We start from the raw sequence: 24410 nt of genomic DNA, 5'->3' as shown, positions 1-24410 counted from the left end.
AACAGAGTTAATGTTTCGAATCCATATGACTTCTACAGAACAGAAATGAGCAAAGGAAAATGAAAGTGTTCTGGAAATAAGGCTGATTGGATATTGTGGGAGTGGCTCAGGTGTCTCATAGAAACTAGAAGCAGGAGTAGGCCATTTGGCCCTTCGAACTTGCCCTGCTATTTATTTTGATCATGGCTGATTATCAAATTCAATATCTGATCCTGCCTTCTTATTTTTATTATTTCCTTGAAGGAATTACCAGATTCTATTCTGGATTCCTATGAGGCAAATTGGCCAGTTACTTGTGGTGATTTATAATTCATGGATTATCTTTTCCACAGAACAACTTGCTGAATGAATATTGCACTAAAGGCATTGTTCCTACGTCATTATTTTCTCTGCAGCGTCTCGTTCATTACCTGTTCGCATTGAGTATTTCAGCAGAAACAAGCAGTCCATGTACCTGCCTACCTTACTGAAGAGTTCTCCCTGGACTCAGGCACCCTGACAGAAGGGTCACTTCTGTGACATTATCTATAATCATAATCCTCAAGATGACAGGGAGAGAATGGGAGAAATTCATCTGGACTTGCCACATAAACACAATGGCTACAAGAGCAGGTCAGAGTCTAGGAATCCTGAGGCGAGGAACTCAGCTCTTGACTTCCCAAAGCCGAACCATCATCTACAAGGCACAAGTCAGGACTGTGATAGAACACTCCCCACTTGCCTGGATGGGTGTAGCTCCAACAACACTCAAGAAGCTTAACACCGTTCAGGACAAAGCAGCCTGCTTGGTTGGCACCACATCTACAAATATCCACTTCCTCCACCAATGCTAAGTAATAGCAGTGTGTACTATCTACAAGATGCACCAAAGATCCTTAGACAGCACCTTCCAAACCCACGGCTACTTCCATCTAGAAGGACAAGGGCAGCAGATACTTGGGAACACCACCATCTGCAAATTCCCCTCCAAGCCACTCACCATCCCGATGTGGAAATATATCGCTGTTCCTGCACAGTCGCTGGGTCAAAATCCTGGAATTCCCTCCCTAACGGCATTGTGGGTCAACCCACAGCATTTGGACTGCAGTGATTCAAGAAGGCAGCTCACCCCCACCTTCTCCAAGGAAACCAGGGATGGGCAATAAATGCTGGCCAGGCAGCGGTGCACATGCCCCACAAACAAATTTTAAAAATATGATTAAAGTTAGGGCCATTTCTATGGCCTACAATTGTAACCTCAAGCTGCAGGGAGAGAATGGAGCAGAGGGATTACATTTATGTTGATACAGCGTCATGGAGGGAGAGGGGAGAGATTTATTTTTTGATGGATCTGGCAAATGGCCAGGACAAACATGATGGGTCAAAGGATCACAGCACAGTTCCGGAGCCTCTTCATGCAGCTGCAGAATAGCAGAGACAACGCAAGAAGCAAAGTGGTTAAAGAAAGAAAAGCTTCTGAATATATGCATCTTACTCTGTGATATGAAATCCAGGGTTTGGAAAAGTGTCTTTGTTTTATTTTTGAGAAGACATTTGTAGGTTTTTTTGCAACAGGAAACGGAGGGTGGGATTTTCTGGCTGTACTTGCCCCAAGGCTGGAAAATCCTACCTGACGTCAATGGACCAATGGTACATATCCCACCCTCTACGGTTCCTGCGGCAGGCAGAATGGGAAAATTCCATCCAGAATTCTTTCCATAAAACCCTACAGTGCAGGGAGAGGTCCTTCGGCCCATCGAGTCTGCACGGAACACAATCCCACCCAGGCCCTCCCCATATTATACCCACTAATCCCTCAACACTAAGGGGCAATTTCTTAGCATGGCCAATCAACTTAACCCGCACATCTTTGGACTGTGGGAGGAAACCCGAGTACCCGGAGGAAACCTGCACAGACAGTGACCCAAGCTGGGAATCGAACCCAGGACCCTGGAGCTGTGCAGCAGTGATGCTAACCACTGTGCTACTGTGCCGCCATGGCTTACTGCATAACAGATGCTTATGTTAGCTGATATACCGTCAAAGGAGTGGTGTAGTCTAACTGATGGAGGGATCTCCGGTCTGCTTCTTTGGTGTGACCATGTGCCGCAGGTCTCTGATGTCCTCTTCTTCCTGCTCTTATTTTGCCGTAAGTTGGGCGTAATTGTCACTTAATTGGTGAAATCTCTGACAGACCGGGTTTAGCCCCTCATTACTAATACCTCCATTCAACCACACTCCTACTGATTTTACTGTGTACTTCAGGTGGGATGTAACTCCAACCTGCCCCAAATTTTGGCCCCCTTCCTGAGAATGCGGATTTGTCACAATCACGGAGGCTCCTGATATCTGAATAATCACAACCCTGATTCAAGAAGGGCAGCTCCTAAACAAACAGCTTTGCATCAGTAAACAGCTGAAAATTAGGTTTCAATTTAAAAATGAATAGTTCTGAAATGGGACAAGATTGTATATTTCTTAAGCATAGAAAGCTTTCCAATGTGTGTTGAGTAATTTTCACTGTTCTGCATTTGTCGTTAAATCATAAATATGTTCTTCACATACATGTTTATGAACTTGTTATGAATAACTAGATTCCCTGATTCCCTTTCAGCTAAGATTTGCCAACTGATTTGTTGGATGATCTTGTTTAGGAGGGCAGCACGGTGGCACACTGGATAGGCACTGCTGCCTCGCAGCGCCAGGGACCCGGGTTCGATTCCCGACTTGGGTCACAGTCTGTGTGGAGTCTGCACGTTCTCCCCGTGTCTGCGTGTGTTTTCTCCGGGTGCTCCGGTTTCCTCCCACAGTCCAAAGATGTGCAGGTTAGATGGATTGGCCCGTGCTAAATTCCCCCTCAGTTTACCCGAACAGGTGCTGGAGTGTGGTGGGATTTTCACAGTGGTTTCATTGGTGTAAGCCTTACTTGTGACTAATAAATAAACAGAGTGAGCATTTGAGACAGTGGAATCTCTGCTAATAAGGTGAAGGATTCCACTCTGAACTTTAAACAAGCTTTCTCTTTCAGAAGTTGACCTTCAGTGCATTTCCAGCCTTTTCTGTCTCTACTGAAGGTGTCATAGAAACATAGAAAATAGGAGCAGGAGAAGGCCATTTGGCCCTCCGAGTGTGCTCTGCCGTTCATTATGATCATCCAACTCAATAGCCTGATCCCACTTTCGCCCCATATCCTTCAATCCCCTTCATCTCAACTGCTCTGTCTAACTGCTTCTTGAAAACATTCAATGTTTTGGCCTCAACTACTTTCTGTGGTCGTGAATTCCACAGACTCACCACTCCCTGGGTGAAGAAATTTCTCATCTCCATTCTAAACGGTCTAACCCTACATCCTCAGACTGTGACCCTGGTTCTGGACATTCCCACCATCGGGAATATCCTCTCAGCATCTAACCTGTCCAGTCCTGTTAGAATTTTATACATTTGAGATCCCCCACTCGCTCCTCTGAACCCTGTTGATATAATCCTAACCAACTCAATCTCTCCTCATATGTCAGCCCAGTCATCCCAGGAATTAGTCTGGTGAACTTTCTCTGCACTTCCTCAAGAACATCCTTCCCCAAGTAAGGAGATCAAAACTGCACACAGTATTCCAGATGTGGCCTCACCAAGGCCCCGTATAACTGCATTGTTCCTGTACTCGAACCCTCTCACTAGGAAGGCCAACATACCATTTGTCTTTTTTACTGCCTGCTGCATTACCTTCAATGATTGGTATACTGTGGATACTGATGCGAAAAACCAAAGTCCAAAGGCCGGAATTCTCCGACCTCACCCGTGGCCGGGATTCTCCAGTCCCACTACTGTGAACGGAGATTGACTGAGTACCAAATTCTCTCCTCTCACTGGAAGTGGTAGTGGGGCGTGCGAAATGGGCGAATTCCGGCCAAAATCTTAATGTGGCTTCTGTGGTTGCTCTGGAGTATTTACATTGGTTCGTATCAATTGTGGAATAACTTACATTTCAAAGGCAGAGATTGGGAATGCCTTCAAATGATGCCTCGGCATTACATTTACAGGATTAAATAAATCTTATCCAAAAATGGTTGAATTCTACTTAAGCGTTAAAAAATAATGGGGACAAAGAACTTGAAAAATGTAACAGCAAATGTTAACATCCTGTGTCATTTTACTCCAAACCTAATCTCAATTTTCCATTAGTCTGTTCAAGTTTTTAGGTGTCCAGATCACCAACAACCTGTCCTGGTCCCCCCATGCCGACACTATAGTTAAGAAAGCCCCACTAATGCCTCTACTTTCTCAGAAGACTAAGGAAATTTGGCATATCAGCTACGACTCTCACCAGTTTTTATAGATGCACCATAGAAAGCATTCTTTCTGGTTGTATCACAGCTTGGTATGGCTTCTGTTCTGCCTAAGATCTCAAAAAGCTATAAAAAGTCGTGAATGTAGCCCAATCCATCACGCAGCCAGCATAATTAAAGACCCTAAGCACCCCAGACATTCTCTCTTCCACCTTCTTCCATCGAGAAAGAGATACAAAAGTCTGAGATCATATACCAACCGACTCATGAACAATTTCTTCCCTGCTGCCATCAGATTTTTGAATGGACCCACCATGTATTAAGTCGATCTTTCTCTACACCCTAGCTATGACTGTAACACTACATTCCACACTCTCTCCTTTTCTTCTCTATGAACAGTATGCTTTGTCTGTATAGCAAGCAAGAAACAGGACTTTTCACTGTATGTTAATACATGTGAAATAAAGCAAATCAAATCAAAATCTTATCAGTAATGAGTGTTAAAACAAAATGCCACTTATGTTTGTCACTAACCTGCAATGGGTGGTCCTGCAGTCATCGGAATAGCCATAAGTCCCAGAAGGAAGCCAATAGCCTGAGATGCCTCCTGAGGTCCAACAAGCTCAAAGGCAATAGGTGCCATAATGGTGATGAAACAGCCATCACACAGCCCCAGGAAAAGACAGACAACAATGACACCTTCAAAAACATTGCAGAGTGGTATTGTGATGGACATTAGACCCAACACCCAAAAGGATGCCACCTACAAGCGGAAAACATGAGAGAATTATTTCCAGTAAGCCATTCTTCATCAGAAACAATAGTACTAAACTGAACATCTTAGGTTAAAAATAATAGCCAAACATTAAACTGCTATACGCTTACCAAAGCACTTTCACAAAGGACGCGTGCTGCATAGAAGCTATAAGAAAAGCAATTGGGGTTATCAAAGGGACAGAACGGTGGCACAGTGGTTAGTACTGCTGCCTCACAGCGCCAGGGACCTGGGTTCAATTCCCGCTGGGGTCATTGTGTCGAGTTTGCACATCCTCCTTGTGTCTGAGTTTCCTCCAAGTGCTCCGATTTCCTCCCATGGTCCCAAAGACACGCTGGTTCAGTGTACTGGCCGTGCTAAATTTTCCCTCAGTGTGCCCGAGTGTGGTGAATAGGGGATTTTCACAGTAACTTCATTGCAGTGTTAATGTAAGCCTACTTGTGAAATTAGTAAATAAACTTTACTTTTTAACAACCAACTGAACTTATAGATTTCCCTCGTACAATATTTTTTTCATATTGCTTCATTTGCTCAAACAATTGACAGGATGTTTATTATTTCTTAACTGTTTACACCTGCAACACCTTTTATTCTATCTCTACTCTGCAGCAACCAGTAAAAAGTGAATGTTGGCAAGTTATTTGACTTTACAGAGCATCAGAGCTGATCCTGTGCTACTCTGATTCACATACATTCTCCAGCAGGGAAATATATATATATTATATACACATTTATAGCACTCAGGAAAAAGCATTGCCACATTTGCACTCGTTAACCCAAAGGCACAGAAGTCAAATGCAGCAGTTGCTAATCAGCTTTGGCTAATATCAGCTAATATAGACATGGCGTCAAATCTGGCACTTCACTGGTCGCTGAGGTCTGGCACCACAATCAATGGTGTCTTTCCACACAAAGCTCCTTATGTCTAGATCGCATTTATAATGTTAGTACTGCTATAGAATTCAGAATGGGCACATTATAAATCCTAACAATTAACTAACAATTTGACCTCACTATTTCTGCGCCAGTTACTTCTAGGAAGTAGGAAATCAAATATGAGATCAAGGAAAATAGCGAGTGGGAAAGTGAAGTCGAGGCAAAAGATCGGCCACGATCGGAGAAAGCTTAAGGGAAATGGAGTGTAAACCTTCTCTTATTTCTTGCATTCTTATGGTCTTAGATATTCTGGGACTGTAAAGTCCATGAACACTGACTTTCAAAATGGTTCTCATTGTAAGAATTTCACAATGTTAATTATTCCCCAAGCCAACAATTGTATCTCTACAGCTACCAGACACATTACACTGATTTTGATGATCTGAACTTGATTAGAATCTGGATGGAGTTTGCTAAGTTGATAATTGAATCTAGTCTTGTTTCAAAGAGTTTGATGGTTTCCCACACAATTTCCTATATACATATATGTAATATATTAATTTCTCATGGCAGGGAGTCAATAATCTTGCTGATCTGACATACATGCTGGCAAAAATCAGAGTAACGGTATAGTTGAAAGCCACCAAGCTCTGTAAAAACCACTGAACATTGGCCCCATGGCTATTCAGGCTCTGACCAGGAGCTCCAGTCACAATTGTATATTCACTTTGTTCTGAATACACATCCAGTGCACTGGGAGCCAGCAACTTCACAATTTCTTTCTCTTCACTCAGTTTTTGTGCGAGGTGGAACTCTCATGTCTTTGTCATAAATAATTTAGTGGGTGCTACTTTGCTCACGAATCTTTAACTGGAGCAGTTTTTCTTTTAAAGGATATCATAGAATCATAGAAACCCTACAGTACAGAAAGAGGCCATTTGGCCCATCGAGTCTACACTAACCACAATCCCACCCAGGCCCTACCCCCTCTATCCCTACACATTTACCCACTAATCCTGCTAACCTATGCATCTCAGGACACTAAGGGATAATTTAGCATGGCCAATCAACCTAACCCACACATCTTTGGACTGTGTTCTCATAACTTTCCAATATGTATTAATACACATGAATAGCTTATTTTAATTTCCACAAGCTTGCATAGCGAATCACTGATTTACCTCCCTATAGGACTTGTGGAACATGGGCTCCTTGGCGATTGGTAATTACCTTACCAGGTGGAGCTCATACACTGAGCCCTTCATAAAGCAGGACCCTGAGTGGGTCCATTGTTGTATTGTCCTGGGTAGAACCGGTTTGTATTCAGCACAGGCTTGTGGTTTGGCTTTACTTTATTTTGTGCAATAAAGCACTGCCTCTTTACAGCTGACTCCTGAGTTATTATACAGAGAAATGAAGAGCAATGTAATGATGATCATCGAAGATATATACAATGGTGGAATAGAAAGTTTCACTCTTCTCCTCAACAATAAAGCATTTGGCTTGGATTAACTTACCTGTAGGTAGATTTTCTTGGGTCCAGGGATACAGTCACCAATTTTCCCAAAAGCCAGGCGCCCAACAGCTGACGAAGCTCCGATACAGACCAGTAGTATCCAATCTTTCTCCGTTCCTTTGAACTCTAGTTTGATATGATTCATCTGCAGCCAAATCATGCAAAGGATGTTAGAATGAATATGACAAGCTACTTTGGAGTTACTGACAAAATGAGTGATCATTCTGTCCAGGAGACAAAGACTGGAAAGTATGTGAAAGTTCTTCCAGTCTCTGTCCTAACTTGGGAAATGGTGTAAAAGGCTGCTCTCGGCACTGTTCTATCATTCACTGGTCTGTTCCCAGCAGGACTTTGGGAACATCCATTAATTTCTGGACCACTACGTGTTTTTATTAGTTGCGCTTATTATTCATGTTTGCATAAGCTGTCCAATAAAACATGTTAGAAAAAACTGAGGAATTAGAATCTATGTCATGTTACGAATTAGACATCATTCTGGGAATCTGCTTCTCAACCACCTTTTCGATTATTCTGATCTTACAATCAATTCCTAGGGTCACAGGGATCAATGTTGGGCCTCGATTATTTTTGATCTATGGTAATGACTTGGATGAAGAAACTGACTATATTGTAACCAAATGTGTAGGTTATTCAAACCTAGGTAGGAAAACAAGTTATGAGGAGCACACATTTACAAAGGTCTATAATTTAAATGAGTGGCAAAAAATTGACAGATGGCGAATAATGTGGGAAAATGTGAGGTTGGCCACTTTGACAGAAGGAAAATAGAAAAATTGAATATTTATTTAAATAGAGAGACTCCAACACGTACAGTACAGAGGGATGGTTAGCATGCAGGTACAGCAAGTAATTAGGAAAGCAAATAGAATGTTGTCCTACATTGCAAAGAGGGTCAAGCATAAAAGCAGGGATGCTTTGCTACTGTTGTACAGAGCACTGGTGAGACCAAATCTGGAATACCAAGTTTCAATTTTGGCCTCCTTCTTTAAGGGATAATTTAGCATGGCCAATCAACCTAACCCACACATCTTTGGATTGTGTTCTCATAACTTTCCAATATGTATTAATACACATGAATAGCTTATTTTAATTTCCACAAACTTGCATAGGGAATCACTGATTTACCTCCCTATAGGACTTGTGGACCATGGGCTCCTTGGTGATTGGTAATTTCCTTACCAGGTGGAGCTCATACACTGAGCCCTTCATAAAGCAGGACCCTGAGTGGGTCCATTGTTGTATTGTCCTGGTTAGAACCTGTTTGTATTCGGCACAGGCTTGTGGTTTGGCTTTACTTTATTTTGTGCAATAAAGTAAGGTCATTATGACCTTTAAGGAAGGTCATAAATGTGTTAGAAGCAGTTCTGAGAAGCTTCACTCGATGGATACCTGGGGTGGGCGTTACATTTTGAAGAAAGGATGACACACACAGGAACCGTATCCATTAGAGTTCAGAAGAATGAGAGATGATCTTATTGAACTGTGTAAGCTCCTGAGTGGACTTGACAAAGATGTTTGAAAGGACACAGGGGGAGAGACCAGAACTAGGGGGCACATTTTAAAAATGAGGAGTCTCCCATTTCAGATGAAGATGAGGAGTTTTCCCTCAGATGGTTGTGAGTTTTTGGAACTCTCTTCCCCAGATAGTAGTGAAGGCAGGATCCTTGAATATTTTTAAAGCAGAGGTAGCTAGATTCTTAACTAACGAGAAAGTGAAAAGATACTGGAGATAGGCAGGAAAATGAAGTTGAGGTCCCGATCAGATCAACCATGATCTTATTAAAAGGAAAGGCCAAACAGTTTACTCCTGCTCCTAATTTGTCTATTCCTTTTCTGTACAATATTATAGCAGCTTTATGTAGAATTTCCAGAAAGAAATTTTGATTCTGTTAAAGTCTCTGGTGCAAAAATAACTGGGAATCCTATATTTAAGTAAGTGCAGCTGTGATAAAGATATTAACTTGACCTCTAATGTTTGTAGGTCTCTGCGAGGTTTAAACATTAACGCTGGAATTCTACCGCCCCACCTGCCACGGGAATCGAAGCAGGCCAGGGCGGACTTTGGGCAGTTCCATTGACCTCAGGCGGGATTTTCCAGTCTCAGGTTGGAGCGAGGCTGTAAAATCCCACCCTGTATCTTATGGAAACTGATATTCAACACCCCTGTTACACAAAAAGTCTCAGTGATAGCACTTAGCCGGAAGAATATGAGTTCAGCCCCACATCTAACGTGTGAGTACAAATCCTCAACTGGCCCATCAGCGTTGCATGATCAGAGGTACTATTTTTGGGGATAAGATATTAAACTGAGGTCTCACCCACCAGATGGAATTGGATGATCCGTACTGCTAATCGGAGAGGAGCAAGTGAGATGTCCAGATCAACATTTATTCTTCAGCCGACACCACTAAAGCTCATTATCTGATTACCTATGTGTTGCGCTGCAACATTCTTTGACGTGGATTATTTTTTCACATTGTGAAGTCAATTGATCAGCAGTTCATCCATTTCATTTGTTAGTGTCACAAGTAAGGCTTACATTCACACTGCAATGAAGTTACTGTGAAAATCCCCTAGTTGCCACACTTCAGCGAGGGAGAATTTAGCATGGCCATTGCACCTAACCAGCACAACTTTCAGACTGTGGGAGGAAACCGGAGCAGACATGGGGAGAACGTGCGAACTCCACACCGACAGTGATCCAATCCGGGTTCCCTGGCACTGTGAGACAGCAGTGCTAACCACTGTGCCACCTTCCTGATGTGCCAAGAACCGTTTCAAAAAGGTTTTATAGTTCGTTACGGAAGAGCAGTAGTAAGATTCTTGTACTCACCAAGTGAACATATGGCACAAAGTAGCCCAGGACTGCAGTGGCGATTCCAAAGGCCCAAACCCTGTATGTTACCTTCCTGAAGACTCTGAGATTTAGGTATCTCTTGCATTGGTGAAGGCAGTTTGGGTTTTCTGTTGCGTCATGCTTCCCTCTTCCTTCAGCAGAGGACAAAGGGAGCAGAGGTTTATATGTCAAGGATAGAAGTATCTGTATGAACATGAATACACTGAGAATCTGCAGCGTGTGAGCTAGGCCCAGTGCGTAACCCATCTTCTTTAAGCAGAAAGGCATTGTAATGGAGAACACACTGCTGCCAGCTGTCATCAATCCATTAGCAAGGCCTAGCCGACGTCTGAAGTAATGACCAAGAATGACCAGCGAAGGCTGGAAAGCGAAAGATGATCCACATCCAAAGCCAATTCCATAGGTGAAATACCTCAGTTCCAGGGACCTGTCAGGGACAACAGAAAAGTGTATTATAGCAGGTAACTTGATTCCTTATTTGGAAGGGCACGCTCCTATTTAAGGTCAAGAGTTACCCCAGCTGAACTTATTAAATCTCCAGATTTTATTTTATGTATTTGGTTAGGGTTAGGGTTAGGGAATTCAGTTACAGGGAAGAGGGGGCTGTTCTACCCCACTTGGACCAGACAGCCGGGATACATAAAATAAGGAACGTTTCTGCAAAGCACCCCAATCGAAAATTTCAATCTGCTCCTTTGTGTGATGAAACTGTCAAAAATGTCTTCACGCAGCCAACAAGAAACACAATCTTCATCGACTCCAGCATGGGACGATGGAATCTTCCACTTGTGCCTCAGAGTGAACTATTAAAAAAAAGCTGAAGAATTTCTATGGTATTAAAATCATCCGCTGTGGACTGGGACATACATTCCATGGTCTGATACCTTTGCCATCTGAAGCTGTAATGATGGGAAGTTTCTGAATTTGCTTTCCCTGGAATATGGATTTGAATCTTTGGCTCCCGAGGTAAATTTCTGCATCTGAAATTAAGCCGGGCGGAGGGGAATGGGCAAGGTGGGGGAGGGGAGAGTGCGATGATTTGTCACTGAAATATGTGCATCATGAAATGGGGTAAGTAAGATGCTTGGAAGTTAGGCTTCTAGGACCGAAAAAATGGAAATGTAGATTAAAAATGAGTGAAATATAAATTTAATTGATATTGAGTAGTGGTAGTCATTGTGAAAATGGTGATAAGCATTTTGAATAATCCGGAAGGCAGTAGCGTCTGACACATTGGTGACTTTCAACTTCTAGTTTGCACTGAGACAAACTGAACTGCCCCTTCTCATCTGTGACAGTTCTTCTGAACAAAGAACAAAGAACAACACAGCACAGGAAACAGGCCCTTCGGCCCAACGAGCCCACGCCGCCATTTTAACATTGTGAGTGGCCTCTTCTACCTATGCCTACACCTATTGGACTCCACAATAAAGGAGTCGTAATCAGATTGAGGGACGACTAATTTAGAGACAATTTGTTACACCAATCAGCCTAAGAGCACATTTTTGGGGTGTGGGAGGAAACCGGAGCACCCGGAGAAAACCCACGCAAGCACGGGGAGAATGTGCGAACTCCCACAGACACCGACCCAAATCCATGTATCTGCACAGCAAACAGTGACGGTCACTGAGCTGTCGTGTTGCCCGTCAGCTGGTCCAGTTTAAGCGTACACTAACGACGTGAAGCAAGAGGCAACATCCAAGAGCAGCCCTCGCACGACCCACCGCGTGTATGCCCCTCGTTGGACAACAAGGCGGATCGAATCACCTGTGGATTAATAAAAAGACATCTGTTCCTCAGATTATTTTATTCTGCTAGGCTATTCGCTGTTCCAAGCAACACAGTCTTTTAAAGAGAAGGGAACCAGCTAAAGTCCATTTGCAGCGGCAGAGTTAATTTAACTGCTGACAGTACTAATAATTAACATCTCCAAATTAATATTCACCATGAGCTGCAAATTTTAAATTTCAATTTCTGTACAAGTTATTTGCTTAGGTAACAGTTATAAATTTTACCAGTGCACACAATTAAGGTCACTCTTAGATTCTTTGTGTCATCCTCACCGTTTGCCTTCCCACCTATTTTTGCGCCATCCGCACACTTGGCACTCGTTTATTAACTTCCCTCATCCAATTGATTAACATATATTGTAAGTAATTGTGGCCCAGCACTGATTCCTGTGGCACTCCACTAATTACAGATTGCCATCCTGAAAATTCTCCTTCTCCTAACTCGCTGACTTCCATCAGTTAGCCAATCCTCTTTCCACGTTAATACAGTATCTCCAACACCATGGGCTCACATCTTATTAAATAGCATTTTGTGTGGTACCTTATGAAACACTTTTTGGAAGTCCAAGTATATTATATCTACCGGTTCCCCTTTATCTACCCTGCTCATTACTACCTCAGAGAATTCGAATAAATTTGACAAGCATGATTTCCCCCTTCAAGAAGCCACAACGATTCTGCTTGATTATATTTTAATAGTAGGTCTGAGGATTGGGCGCAGTTTAGAATTCAGCGAAGAAAGACCAAGGGATTGATTAAGGAGGGAAAAATACAGTATGAAAATAAGCTCACAGGGAACATAAAGACTGACACTAGGAGTTTCTATGGATACGTGAAGAGAATGAGGTTGGTGAAGACAAATATAGTTCCCCTACAGACAGCAACGGGGGAATGTATAATCGGGGACAAAGAAATAGCTGAAGAACTAATATATTCTTTGGCTCTGTCTTCACAAAAGAGGACACAAATCACATGCCAGAAATGTTGGAGAATGCAAGATTTAGGGAAGAACTGAGGGAGATCAATATTAGTAGAGAAATGGTGCTGGGAAAATTGATGGTATTGAAGGTGGATAAATCCCCAGGGCCTGAGAATCTACATCCCAGAGTTCTTAAGGAAGTGGCTGTAGAAATAATGGATACATTGGTGGTCATCTTCCAGGATTCTCTAGACTCTGGAACAGTCCCTGCAGATTGGAGGGTAGCGAATGTCACTCCAATATTCAAAAAGGGAGATAGAAAGAAAACAGGGAATTATAGACCAGTAAGCTTAACATTGGTAGTGGGGAAAATTCTCAAATCCATTATCAAGGACTTTATAGCAAAGCATTTAGAAAGCAGTGGCAGGATCAGACAGAGTCAGCATGGATTGATGAAGGGGAAATCATGCTTGACAAATCCGTCAGAATTCTTTGAAGATGTAACTAGTAGAGTTGACAAGGGGGAACCAATCGATGTGATATATTTGGACTTTCAGAAATCACTTGACAAAGTCCTGCATAAGAGATTATCGTGCAAGATTAAAGCGCATATGACTGGGGGGAAATGTATGGAGATGGATAGAAAATTGGTTGGCAGAGAGAAAACAAAGAGTAGGAATTAATGGGTGCTTTTCAAATTGGCAGGCAGTAACTAATGGGGTGCCACTGGGATCGGTGCTGGAACCTCAGCTATTCACAATATGTGTTAATGATCTGGATGAGGGAACAAAACATAACATCTCAAATTCTGCATATGATACCAAGTAGGGTGGGAGGTTGAACTGTGATGAGGATGCAGAGATCCTTCAGAATGATCTGAACAGGTTGGGTAAGTGGGCAATTCAATTGCAGATGCAGTATAATTTGGATAAGTGTGAGGTTATTCACTTCGGAAGCAAAAAAAGAAGGCAGATTACTATCCGAATGGCTGCAAATTGGGAGAGGGAAGTGTGCAGCGGGACCTAGTGTCCTTGTGTACCAGTCACTGAAGGTAGGCATGTAGGTGCAGCAGGCAGTAAAGAAGCAAGTGGCATGTTGGCCTTCATTGCGAGAGGTTTCGAGTACAGGAGTAGGGATATGTTGTTGCAATTATACAGGGCCTTGGTAAGGCCACACCTAGAACACTGTGTGTGGTTTTGGTCTCCTTTTCTGAGGAAGGATGTCCTTGCTTTTGAGGGAGTGCAGCAAAGGTTTACCAGGCTGATTCCGGGGATGGTGGGACTGATGTATCAGGAAAGTTTGACCAGGTTAGGGTTGTTTTCACAGGAGTTCAGACAAACGAGGAGGGAATCTCATAGAGACTTATAAAATTCTAACAGGATCTGACGGTAAATGCAGGGAGGATGTTCCTGATGGTGGGGGACTCCAGAATCAGGGGTCAAAGTCTGAGGATTCAGGGTGGACCATTTAGGACAGAAGTGAGGAGACATTTCTTCACCTAAAGAGTGGTGAGCCTGAGGAATTCATTACAGCAAATAGCTGGTGCCAAAACATTGGATGTATTCAAGAACTGGCTGGATATGGCACCTGGGGCGAATGGGATCCAAGGTTATGGGGAGAAAGCAGGATTAGACTGTTGAGTTGGATGATCAGTCATGATCGTAATGAATAGCGGCGCAGGCTCGAAGAGACAAATGGCCTCCTCCTGCTCCCATCTTTATGTTTCTATTTCTAAATGCTCTGCTATTACATCCTTTATAATGGACTCTAACATTTTCTCCATGACAGATGTTAGCTAACTGGTCCGAATTTCCTATTTTGGGTCTCCCTCTCTTTTTGAATAAGTGACTGTTTTCCAATTTTCAGGATTTAAGGATTCTTGGAAAATTACTACCAGAACATCCACTATCTCTGTCGCCATGGCCTTTAATATCTTAGGATGTGATCTATCAGGCTCAGGGAACTTATTAGCCTTTAGCCCCGTTAGTTTGTCTTGTACTTTTTCTCCAGTGATAGCTATTATACTTATTTCCTCCTCATCTTTTGCTCATTGATTATTTAGTATTTTTGGAATGCTATCAGTGTCTTCTACTGTGACGACTGATGCAAAGTATTTATTTAACTCTTCTGTCATTTCCTGGTTCCCGTTATTCTCTAAGAGGCCTATGTCCATGGAATAATAGAACCCCTACAGTGCAGAAGGAGGCCATTTGGCCAATTGAGTCTGCACTGACTCTCTGACAGAGTACCTTCCCCATCCCTGCCCTATCCTTACATCCTTATGTATTTATTCCACTAATCCCCCTAACCTACACGTTTGGACACTAAGGGGCAATTTAGTTTGGCTAATCCATCTAACCTGCACATCTTTGGCCTCTCTCTTCCTTTTTATATATTTAAATAATCTCTTATGTCTGGTTTTATATTACTTGCAAGTTTACCCTCATAGTTTATCTTCTCCCTCTTTATTTTTTTTGGTCATCTTCCATCGGTTTTTAAAACTTTCCCAAACCTCTGGATTACCACTAATCATTGCCATATTGTGTAGTTTTCCTTCCAGTTTAATACTATCTTTAACTTCCTTGGTTAAACATGGTTGATTCACTCCCTTCCTAGAATCCTTCTTCCTTGCAGGAGTGTATCTTTCTTGTGAGTCATGAGGTATTTTCATGAACGTCTGTTACTGTTGATAAGAACATAAGAAATAGGAGCAGGAGTAGGCCATCTAGCCCTTCGAGCCTGCCCCGCCATTCAATAAGATCATGGCTGATCTGAAGTGGATCAGTTCCACTTTCCCGCTTTCTCCCCATAACCCTTAATTCCCTTGTCTATCAGAAACCTATCTACCCGTGACTTAAATATATTTAGCGAGGTAGCCTCCACCACTTCAATGGGTAGAGAATTCCAGAGATTCACCACCCTTTGAGTGAAGAAGTTCCCCCTCAACTCCATTCTAAAGTGTCCCCCCTTTATTTTGAGGCTGTGCCCTCTAGTTCTATTTTCCTTTCTAAGTGGGAAGAATCTCTCTACCTCTACCCTATCTAGCCCCTTCATTATCTTATATGATCAACAGCCTTTTCCAGCTAAACTCCTTTCCCAGTCCACTCCAGCCAACTTTACCCTCATTCTTTTGTAATTACTCTTATTTAGGTGTAGCACAGTTGTTTCCCACCCAGATTTCTCATTCTCAAAACAAATGCTGAATTCCACCACGTTATGGTCACTATTTCCTAGGTGATCTTCTACTCTGAGATTGTTTATTAAACCTGCTCATTACTACATCCAAAAATAGCTTGCTCTTTGGTTGGATCCATAACATATAGACCTGGGAAACTGTCCTGAACACACTCTATGAATTCTCTGCCAACTTGATTTCCCAATCCACATGAAGATTAAAGTCACCCAAGATCAATGCACAGACTCTTAATATTATCTCCTGATTTGAGGGCTATAGACTACTCCTGCAAGTATCATCTTCCCATTATTATTTCTTACCTCCACCTATATGGATTATCTCCTGATTTGTTTTCTGTTCTATAGTAGTAGCTACTGAGTTCCTTCCTCTGGTTATCGTTACCTAAATAGCTGCCTTGCAATGTTACCATATCCTTTTGCTTTGCAAGCCTACGTTTCCTCTCTCCAAATCATCTCCCCACTCTGAGGCAGACCGAGGGCCCGTGACGGCAGAATACCCTGCGTAACTGTGTGCCAGTCTGAAAAATAACAGCACACAGTAAAATCTGAGGCTTGTATATAGTTTTAAGTTCTGGAATGTAATGTCATATAAATAAGCACAGTATTGTACTGGAAAAATGATTCCTTTTTTTGCACTGTTTGAAATTGTTTGGACCTGTCGTTTTGCAATAGTTTATTTGAGAGTTTTTTTATGAATAAAGTATATTTTTAAAATATAAAAAAAAAGTCCTCTCCAGTTCCCTTGTTATCGCTTTCCTGTCCTTTAGCATGTTAAATAGATACCATTGTAAACATTTTGTTATTGGCCTTAGGGTGTCATAGGATCACCTTAATTCAGTAACACAGAAGTTCAAGGTAAAGGGGGTGCGGGCAAGGTTCAATACAGATATACAGGGGACGTATTTTACACAGAGGATAATTTGCTTGGTAGTACATTTCAGAAGTGGACCATTCAGCCCGTCGAGCCTGCTCCATCATTCAATGTTATTGGGGTGATCAGACACTTCAATGCCTTTTACACACACTAGTCATAGGAACATTGTATTGCAAAATGAGCTATCCTTCAGGGTGCAAGCAGAACATTAACATTACAAAGAACAAAGAACTATACAGCACAGGAACAGGCCTTTCAGCCCTCCAAGCCTGCACCAATCATCTCTTCCTAACTAAACCATCCATTTGTATCCCTCTATTCCCAGTCTGTTCATGTGACTATCTAGATAAGTCTTAAATGATCCTAGCTTGTCTGCCTCAACCACCTTGCTTGACAGGGCATTCTAGGCCCCCACCACCCTCTGTATAAAATACACCCCCCACATATCTGTATTGAATCTTGCCCCCCCCCCCCCTTACCTTGAACTTGTGAGCCCTTGTGTTTGTGATTTCTGACTTGGGAGAAAGCTTCCAACTGTTCACCCTATATGTGTCCTTCATAATTTTATAAACTTCTATTAGGTCGCCCCTCAACCTCCATCTTTCCAAGGAGAACAACCCTAGTTTACTCAACCTCTCCTCATAGCTAAGACCCTCCATACCAGGCAACATCCTGGCAAACCTTTTCTCCAAAGCCTCCACGTCCTTCTGGTAGTGTGTCCGATTGTCAGTTAACAGCGCTTGTACTTATTACGCTGACTTATGTTCACTCGAGAAACTGGTTTATCCAAAGAAATAATTAGTTAAAGCATAAGCATGGGATTTTCCAACCACACTCGTCCCAAAAAGCGGAAAATCCCATCCAAGGTCAATGAACCTTTGCAAGGTCCACCTCCCTGCCTGCTATGATTCCTACGGCAGGAGAGTGGGAAAATTCACCCCTGTAAGAACATCACACAGAGTCAGGAAAGAATTCCAAACAACACAATACTAAGATTGACTTAAGTACAACATCTAAGTTGACTCCAGTGCAGGGCTGGGGGAGTGCACTATTGGAGGTGCTGCCTTTTGGATGAAGCCTCTCTCTTCTTGGGCTGATGTAGAAGATCCCATGGGCACAATTATAGAGGAGTGCTGGGGAGTTTTCTCTGCTAATGCTTATCTGTCAACCAACATCTAAGAACAAACGACCTGGCCATGTTGTTTGTGGAACACTGCTGAGTGCAAATTGGCTGCTGTCTTTCCTACGTTGCAAGGCTGATGTCCAACACAATCGCTTGACTAGTTTCTGGTGTTGTGCCTGCTTTACTGAATAAGAAAGCCATCCAATAATGCCAACTGTGAGCTTGACTTGTTTTAGTCTGGACACAGTGGGGTTCTTTTTCCCAGTCACTGAAACTCAGAAGGTAGTGCCATCAGTTCAAGGGATACTCCTTGTTGTCCTCCTTTCCTTTGAAGAAATCACGTAAGTTTTTGTCTCCATAATTAAACACGTTTTCAAGTCACCCATATCTGTAGCTTAGAGTATGTGCATGCAGAAGGGAAAGATGTGGCAGTAACTACTCCATTTTCAGTACAACATTACAGCATTACTACATTAAAAAGCATCTTTAATGCAGTAAAATGTGCAATCAGACAAAAGTTGACACTGAGTTGAAGAAGGATTACAGTTCATCTTAACATAACGGATCTGCTGCATTTTATGAATTTCATTCCTACAGGGTTGTTGTGTTCTGCAAATATTTTTACAAAGAACAAAGAACAACCCAGCACGGGAAACAGGCCCTTCGGCCCAACGAGCCCGCGCCGCCGCATCCTCCTACACCTACCCTGCCCTGCGTGTCAGCGAATGGAACCCCTAACTTAGCCAGATTCAGGGGAGAATAGTGTCAATTTGGTAAACCAATCAGCCTAAGAGCACATCTTTGGGGTGTGGGAGGAAACCGGAGCACCCGGAGGAAACCCACGCAACCACAGGGAGAATGCACAAACTCCCACAGACACAGGCCCAAATCCATGTATCTGCACAGCTAGCAGTGCTAGTCACTGAGCTGTTGCGGCGCCCGTCTACTGGTCCAGGATCAAGCACACACACCGACACGAAGTACTAGGCCACTCCCGGAACCTCCAAGAGCAGCCCACGCACGACCCACCGTGTGCAAGCCCCTTGTTTGACAACAAGGTGGACCTCCACCTGCGGAATAAAAAGACAAAAACGTTAACATACAAGTCTGCATTTCCGGTGTCTCCCGAGGCTCTGACCCTATTTAATACCCCCTACTATAACCCTCCATCCTCGTTTCGCTCATGGGTCTATCTAAGTGAACCTTAAACAAGTCCAACGTTCCAGCCTCCATCACCCTACTCGGTAGCGCGTTCCATACCCCCACGTCCCTCTGCGTGAAGAACCTTCCTCTCACATCCAAATTATACTTCTACCCCCTCACCCTTAGATCATGACCTCTCGTAATTGTACCCAGTCTAGGGAGCAGCCTCTCACTATTGACTCTATCTATTCCCTTCAGTATCTTATATACCTCTATCATGTCCCCCCTCAATCTCCGTCTTTCCAAGGAGAAAAGTCCCAGTTTCTCCAACCTTTCCTTGTAACCCAGTCCCTCCATGCCAGGCAACATCCTGGTAAACCTCCTCTGCACCCTCTCCAGAGTCTCCACATCCTTCCGGTAGTAAGGTGACCAGAACTGGACGCAGTACTCCAAATGCGGTCTAACCAACATTCTGTACAACTGAAGCATTAGACGGCAGCTCTTATCCGTGGATAGGTTTATGGATGGAAAGGGTTTGGTTTAGGTTAGTGGGTCATTGCTTTTTAACTGGTCGGCGCAACATCATGGGCCGAAGGGCCTGTTCTGCGCTGTAATGTTCTATGTTCTATACTCTATACCCCTTCCTACAAAGGCTCGCATTCCATAAGCTTTCCTCACAACCTTCTCCACTTGTGTCGCAACCTTCATAGACTTGTGAACCTGCACTCCCAGGTCCCTCTGTATTTCTATACTCCTAATCGGTCTACCTTTTATCACGTAGCTCGTCTCTGCATTATTCCTTCCAAAATGCATCACCTCGCATTTGTCAGGATTAAATTCCATCTGCCACCTATCTGCCCAATGCACCAACCTATCTATATCCTGTTGTATCACCTGACATTCCACTTCAGTATCCGCCAACCCTGCCATCTTGGTGTCATCTGCAAACTTGCTGATCACACCACTTACGCTCTCTTCCAAGTCGTTTATGTAGACTACAAAGAGGAGAGGTCCCAGTACTGAGCCCTGCGGCACACCACTGGTCACTGGCCTCCAGCCCGAAAAGGTCCCCTCCACAACTACCCTCTGTCTCCTATTTCCCAGCCAGTTCTCAATCCACCTAGCTACCTGGCCTCGTATCCCATGTGCCTTAACCTTTTCTACCAGCCTACCGTGAGGGACTTTGTCAAACGCCTTACTGAAATCCATATAGATGACATCAACGGCTCTCCCATCGTCAACCGTTTTTGTCACCTCCTCAAAGAATTCCACCAGATTCGTAAGGCAAGACCTCCCTCTAACAAAGCCATGTTGCATATCCCTAATCAGATCGCAACGCTCCAAATGCTCATACATCCTACCCCTAAGTATTTTTTCCATTAATTTCCCTACCATCGATGTCAAACTCACCGGTCTATAATTCCCAGGGTTATCCCTACTACCTTTTTTAAACAGCGGTACCACATTTGCTACCCTCCAGTCTTCTGGGACCTCACCTGTGTCCAAAGAAGAGACAAAGATTTGCACCAGAGGCCCAGCAATTTCATCTTCCACCTCCCTAAGCAGCCTGGGATAAATACCATCAGGCCCCGGAGCTTTATCCATCCTTACGCTACCTAAAAGCCCTAGCACTTCCTCCCTCGTAATAGATATTTCCTGCAACTGATCCTCAGCTCCCTCCAAGACACTGCACAGCACCGAACCCCTCTCCTTCATGAATACCGACGCAAAGTATTCATTCAGGAGCTTCCCCATTCCCTCCGACTCAATACATAACTCCCCATTTTTGTCCCTAAGAGGACCAATTTTCCCTCTAACTACTCCCTTGCTCCTAATATAGGAATAAAATGCCTTCGGATTTTCCTTAATCCTACCAGCCAAAGCCATTTCATGCCCTCTCTTCGCCCTTCTAATTCCCCTTTTTAGCTCCCTCCTACTCTCTCTATATTCCTCCAGCGCACTCTCCGTACCCAGTCGTTTCGACCTAACCTACGCCTCCCTCTTCTTCCTGACCAAGTCTTCGATACCCCCTGTAATCCACGGCTCTCTAATCCTACCTTTCCCATCCTTCCGCTTAACCGGAACATACCTCCCCTGCAACATTTTCATTTTGCCCTTAAAAGCCTCCCACTTGCCAACCGTGGACTTGCCAGCTAACAGTCCCTCCCAATCAGTGTCCTGCAGCTCCCTCCTAATCCTGCTATAGCTCGCCTTTCCCCAGTTCAGCACACTCCCGTTCAGCCGGCACTCGTCCCTTTCCATTTTTATCCTAAAGTAGACGGACTTGTGGTCACTGTTAGCCACATGTTCGCCTACCTCTACCTCTCCCACCTGCCCTGGCTCATTACCCAACACTAAATCCAGTATAGCCCCTCCCCTAGTCGGGCTAGTTACATACTGCTCTAGCGACCCTTCCAAAACACATTTTACAAACTCCTCTCCCTCCGTACCCCCAGCTCTAGGCCCCCTCCAATTCACTCCAGGAAGATTAAAGTCACCCACTACAACCACCCTATTCTTCCTGCACTTATCCAAAATGCCCCTGCAAATGCCTTCCTCCACTGACCTCGGGCTGTTGGGTGGCCTATAGTATACCCCTAGCAATGTAATCTCTCCCTTTTTATTCCTCAACTCCACCCACAGTGACTCAATCCCTGTCTCTTCCATATCGTCCTCCCTCTGTACTACTGTGATGCTTTCCTTTACTAACAGTGCCACCCCTCCACCTCTCTTCAACCCTCCTCTGTCACACCTAAAACACTTGTACCCAGGAACATTCAGCTGCCAGTCCTGCCCTTCTCGTAACCACGTCTCCGTTACAGCCACCACATCTAACTTCCTCACAAACATCAAGGCCCTAAGCTCATCCGTTTTTCCTGTCACACTCCTCGCATTGAAACAGACACAGTTCAACCCACGAGTGTCCCTCAGAACCTCCTTCTCCCGGATAATTTTCCTTTCGCCCAACTCTCTCCCAGCCACATCCCCACCCCCCCTCCCTATTAGTTTAAACCATTCCTAAACACCCCAGCTAACCTCCCCGCTAAGACACTAGTTCCCCTCCCATTCAAAATTTCCCCATCCCTCCTGTACAGTTGCCCTTCTCTCATAAACACCTCCCAGTGATCCACAAAAGTAAAGCCCTCTACCCTACACCAATCCCTCAACCATGCATTCAGCTGCATGATCTCGTCATTCTTTGCCCTGCTGGTACTGGGCAGCAACCCAGGGAGTGCCACCCTGGAGGTCCTGCTCTTTAGTTTGGACCCCAACTCCCTAAATTGCCTACGGACCTCTACCCTACTCCTCCTTCCTATGTCCCCCTCCCCTATGTGTACTATGACCTCTGCCTGTGCCCCCTCCCCTTTCAAAATTCCCTCTACCCTGTCTGTTACGTCCTTTACCCCTACTCCAGGGAGGCAGGTCACCATCCTGGAGTCACGCCTCTGCCCACAGAACCTCCTATCAAGGCCTTGGACCCTCCCATCCCCTACCACTATCACCTTGCCAGCCCCCTTCTGTCCCTCTAAGTCAGTCTCCCCCTCCTGCCTATCATTTTGTGCCCCTGTCGATGAACCTTGGGGGGCCTCCGGGGAGGCCGGGGGACCCTGACTACTCTTCTTCTTCCTCTTTCTCCTCCTAACAGTCGTCCACCCTTCCTGCTCTTCAGCCCTTGGGACCTCTTCCTGCTCATGGTTCCTAGCCATCAACTCCTCGTTTTCCCTGACCAGAAACGCATCCTCCAGACGCCCCTCGAGTTGCCTGACCCGGGCCCTCAAGCGCTGCAACTCTAAGCATTTAGCACAGATGTGGACCTTGGGGAGACGTGACGCCACCAAGAACTCCCACATGCGGCACCTAACACAGCTTATGTTCCTCCCTATAGCCCCTGCCATGTCCCAACCTCCTGTAAGCGGCGAAAGGTAGAAATGTGCAACGCCCCTTCTCTAAGCCTGCACTCGCCTAAGCCCAGCGAGCCAAAGCCCTTCTCACTCAACTCCCACTCACTCCGCTGCCCGCTCCCGACGCTGCCCGCTATATGCCGCTACCTCCTTTTTTATACCCCCCGCTCCCCCTTCCCGACAATCCCCTCGCCTAACTTCCGGTACGGAAGTAAACTACACTCTGACAAACCCCGCGAACCGGAAGTACAGCCACAGAGTGATTTTCAGGTAAATCAGGCACTCACCACAGCCACAGCCACCAGGTACACTGCTCCAGAGAACAAATGTTACCTTAACTTCTAGAACCTTTATGGTCTTAGCAAACAACTCATTCAACCTTCCATAATAAATCCAACAGTCGGCTGGAAAAGAACATTGCTTCATTGCACAGAATATGGAGGGAAAGCAGGAGAGGGATACTGGAAGTGCACAATCAGCCATGATCATATTGAATGGTGGTGTAGCCTCAAAGGGCCGAATTGCCTCCTCCTGCACCTGTTTTCTATGTTTCTGTACAGTAAAGCATAACCAGAAGCCTGCAGTGAACACAAACATGTCCTAACTGAGACAATGCATTAATGGACCCACTCAGGGGCCTGCTTTATAAAGGGCACAGTACACGAGCTCCACCTGCTTAGTTAATTACCAATTCCCAGGGAGCTTGTATTTTGCTGGTCTGAGAGGGAGGCCAATCAGTGAACTGCCCTGCAAGTCCTGGGGGCTACCACACCCACACTCTGCAGTGTGCCTCTTAGCCTGCTCTTTTGTCTGAAGTGGTGTTATGCTCAAGTTTATTTTTTCCTCCCTCTCCTGAAGCTGAAAATAAAAATTTGAACCTAGAAACCTCGTCAAAAAGGAAAAAACAGCCCTGGTTCAGCAAGTCATGTGTAGGGAGAGCTCCGACTGCTTCCTTCTTTATCTATCTGGCCGTTTGCCACTATTCTCTGTGACGTGCGAAGCTAACAGCTTCCCTCGAGTCTGTTTCTGAGAGCTTTGGCACAAAGAAAGCAAAATTAAATACCCATTCCAAACTAAATATTACTGCATGAAATATCTTTTACTACGAACACTGCAGTTAGGTGGCCCCGTGGTTAGCACTGCTGCCTCACAGCGCA

The 24410-nt window shown here is 44.3% G+C and overlaps 1 protein-coding gene across 2 annotated transcripts in view; it reads right to left on the bottom strand.

Annotated features, from left to right (window-relative positions):
* The window catches only part of slc16a2 (solute carrier family 16 member 2), a 98106-nt gene that overhangs the window by 7920 nt on the left and 65776 nt on the right, over positions 1-24410 (bottom strand). For both annotated transcript variants that reach the window (XM_080187911.1, XM_080187913.1), the window contains 3 exons: positions 10284-10734; positions 7431-7574; positions 4797-5025 (listed from right to left, as the gene is read on the bottom strand). In XM_080187911.1, the coding sequence (XP_080044037.1) occupies positions 4797-5025; positions 7431-7574; positions 10284-10734 (824 nt within the window). The remainder of the gene's footprint in view (positions 1-4796; positions 5026-7430; positions 7575-10283; positions 10735-24410) is intronic.

The sequence above is a fragment of the Carcharhinus amblyrhynchos genome, chromosome 4 (genome assembly GCF_965287045.1).
Source record: "Carcharhinus amblyrhynchos chromosome 4, sCarAmb.v2.hapA, whole genome shotgun sequence".
Taxonomy (NCBI): Eukaryota; Metazoa; Chordata; class Chondrichthyes; order Carcharhiniformes; family Carcharhinidae; genus Carcharhinus; species Carcharhinus amblyrhynchos.
Note: the sequence above shows the minus strand (reverse complement) of the source record. Positions and strands in the feature narration are given on the sequence as shown.